Source organism: Austrofundulus limnaeus, unplaced genomic scaffold (genome assembly GCF_001266775.1).
Source record: "Austrofundulus limnaeus strain Quisiro unplaced genomic scaffold, Austrofundulus_limnaeus-1.0 Scaffold547, whole genome shotgun sequence".
Lineage (NCBI taxonomy): Eukaryota > Metazoa > Chordata > Actinopteri > Cyprinodontiformes > Rivulidae > Austrofundulus > Austrofundulus limnaeus.
The window spans coordinates 365,727-368,494 of NW_013952949.1; the positions used below are offsets into that span (position 1 = coordinate 365,727).

At 36.0% G+C, this 2,768-nt stretch overlaps 1 protein-coding gene across 1 annotated transcript in view; it reads left to right on the plus strand.

The window, feature by feature from the left end:
* Positions 1 to 415: 415 nt before the first annotated feature.
* Positions 416 to 2,768, plus strand: part of tm4sf21b (transmembrane 4 L six family member 21b) — a 6,765-nt gene continuing 4,412 nt past the window's right edge. The window contains exons 1-2 of the mRNA XM_014026364.1: positions 416 to 1,045; positions 2,221 to 2,286. Coding sequence (XP_013881818.1) covers positions 854 to 1,045; positions 2,221 to 2,286 — 258 coding nt within the window. The 5' untranslated portion in view covers positions 416 to 853. The remainder of the gene's footprint in view (positions 1,046 to 2,220; positions 2,287 to 2,768) is intronic.

A 2,768-nucleotide genomic window follows, 5' to 3' on the forward strand; every position in this document is an offset into this window, starting at 1 on the left:
TTCTCAATCTCAGCATGAAACATGGGTAACTTTGATTTTGGAATCCTTTTAATGAAATTATGCACATGACCTGTAGGTTTCTTAWGGTTTTTTCTAATGACATAAATAAGTGAAGGATCCGAGATTGAAGTATTTATAACTCCAGATATGCCATAAATGGAGGATCGATTTGTGAAAATAAGATCCAAAATGGAATCGCATGTCTTGCCAAATCTTGTTGGTACTTTAATTAACTGCTGAAGCCCTAAGTTTATGGACATTGCTTTCAGGCCTTTGGGAGTTTTATCAGCCCAATTCATATTGATTTCACCAAGAATCACAAACTCTTTTGATTTTATGCCTTTTATAATGTCAGTGAGCTGCGCTAAATATTTAGTTGAATTAACACTTGGAGGTTTATATGTAACAACAACCGTTACTGAAAGGTGATTTGTAAGCTTGATTTCCAATTGTAGAAATTCAAACTCAGTTGACAATTCTATTATAGAATGTGAGTATTTCTTGTGAACATAAACTGCAACACCACCTCCAATCAGTACGGTTTCTGCTTCTCTATTTTAGAATACTTAAATATTTTAATTCCATTGAATCAACACAAACAGAAGATAGAGGACGTGACATAACTTGGGTAATAAATGAGCTGTATATCCTTATCAGGAATTGCTCCACCCTGAACCATTCACCCTCCCAAGTTATTAATATATACTTAAACTGTTCTTCCATTTCCATCTTTGAAGGAAGCTGAGCTCACTGTGTCGGAGAGAAAGCCATTTGGTTGTCAGTGTTTGTAAAGGGAACCTTAACTTAGGAACAATTTTAAAAGTTTGAAACAGTTTATTCACCTGCCGGCATTATGTGTACAGGAGCGTGCTCAAAATTTATTGCTATACCCCTCTATGTCCTGGCTCTGGTGTCAGTCATCTGCAACGTAATGCTTTTCTTCCCTGATTTTGACACAAAATATGCAGAGCAAGATCGGAAAGGGGACCAGCGGATTACTGAAGAAGTCAAATATATGGGAGGTGTTATAGGAGGGGGAATCATGGTGAGTAGATTTATTTCATCTTTATCTTCAGCATGTGCATGATGTGTAAAATAAAATATTCTACCTTATGTCCACACATTGTTTTTGAATGGTAAAAAACAGCTTTTAAAGTGGACACTTTCAAAACTTGAAGTTTTGGTGAATCTGTAAAGAATTACACCAAATAATCCAAGGCCACAAAGTTTTTTATCACTTTATTGAAGTGTAAAAACAAGCGTTACAAAAAAAAAAAATACAATGTGCATCAAGCATACATTTAAAATACATACGAAATGGGAATAGCTTTGGTTGAGTGTTAGTTTTCTCTGATTTCAGAAAGGATGTCTATTTAAAAAAGGAAAAGGGAAGCAGAGCATTTAGTATGTGTTTAATTTTTTAGTTCAGCAAGGCTATAGTCATTATAATTACATAGTTATGCATTTTTGTTGCTGTGGTTTTGYTATCTTTGTTTTGTAGATGTGGAGCCGAGAAGTACGGTGTGCTGTCTTGTGTTTTCTCAACATATATTTTACATATCTTCTAATCTCTTTTTCACTCTTTCTCATTGCATTTCACTTTTTTCTTTTTTCTTCTTTTTCTCCTATTAAAAAAAATCATAGTAATGGTGTGGAGAGGGTGGCTATAGGGGGAGAAGGGAGGCCATCAAAGGAAAGAAAAAATAATAATTTTTTTAGTTACACAGAACTCGTACTGAATCATGATATACTGTGACCATTACACCCCTTATAGCCTGAAGGACATATTGAACTTGCAAAGTTGCAGCCTTTAAAATGCTTCAAACTAAGTCGTACATTGACTTCTTCAGCAGCAGTTTTGTTGATTAATTCCATAACAATACTTGTAACACTTTCATGTTTTCCATCAGTCTAATTATTTCCCAGAATCACACAGTACAGAGTTTTGTCTAAACAGTCAAAAAACTTTGATATGGCACAATACCAGATACTGTGTTTGTTACTTTTATGAACTGCAACTCTGAACRGTAAAGATAACTCTGACCTTTGGCAGGTGAAGCTTTTTCTTTCCTTTTTTTACTTTGTCCTGCATTTATAGCTTTTAAAATCACAACTCTATTTGCACATTATTATACCCTGTCCTCTCAAACAAACAAACAAACAACAACATATTATGCTTTTATGCATCTTACATTTTTGTGTTTGTGTTTCTGCCAACAGATTTTGATTCCTGCCATTCACATCCATTTGACTAGTACCAAAGGCTGCTGTGCCAACCGCTGTGGGGTGAGYATGGACACTTTATAGTGGATATTCCCTACTATGTAGGATCATTTTTGCCATACATACTGTATCTACTTGTGGGGACCAACTGGTATAAAAGGGGACCTAAGTCTAGTCCCCATGGGTTGAAATGCCATTGATGGGTTAGGGGTTACGTTTAGGACTATGGTGTGCACTGACTTTAGGTTAGGTTTAGGGTAAGGGGTCAGGGTTAGGCTGTAAAATTTAACGGCGGTTCCCATAAAAATAGATGTACTAGATTGTGTAGTGCTCCAAATCTCCTGTCATCAATACAAAATTTTGGGGGAAAAAGCCACACTGGATAGAAATAAATGTTGTGACATTGCAGAAGCTTGTGGAAACAATGCCACAGCAAATATGTTCCGCAATCAAAGCAAAGTATGATTCAACAAACTGTCGTGTGATCTTCTTTTTTGGACAAGTGTGTGTGTGTGTGTGTGTGTGTGTGTGTGTGTGTGTGTGTG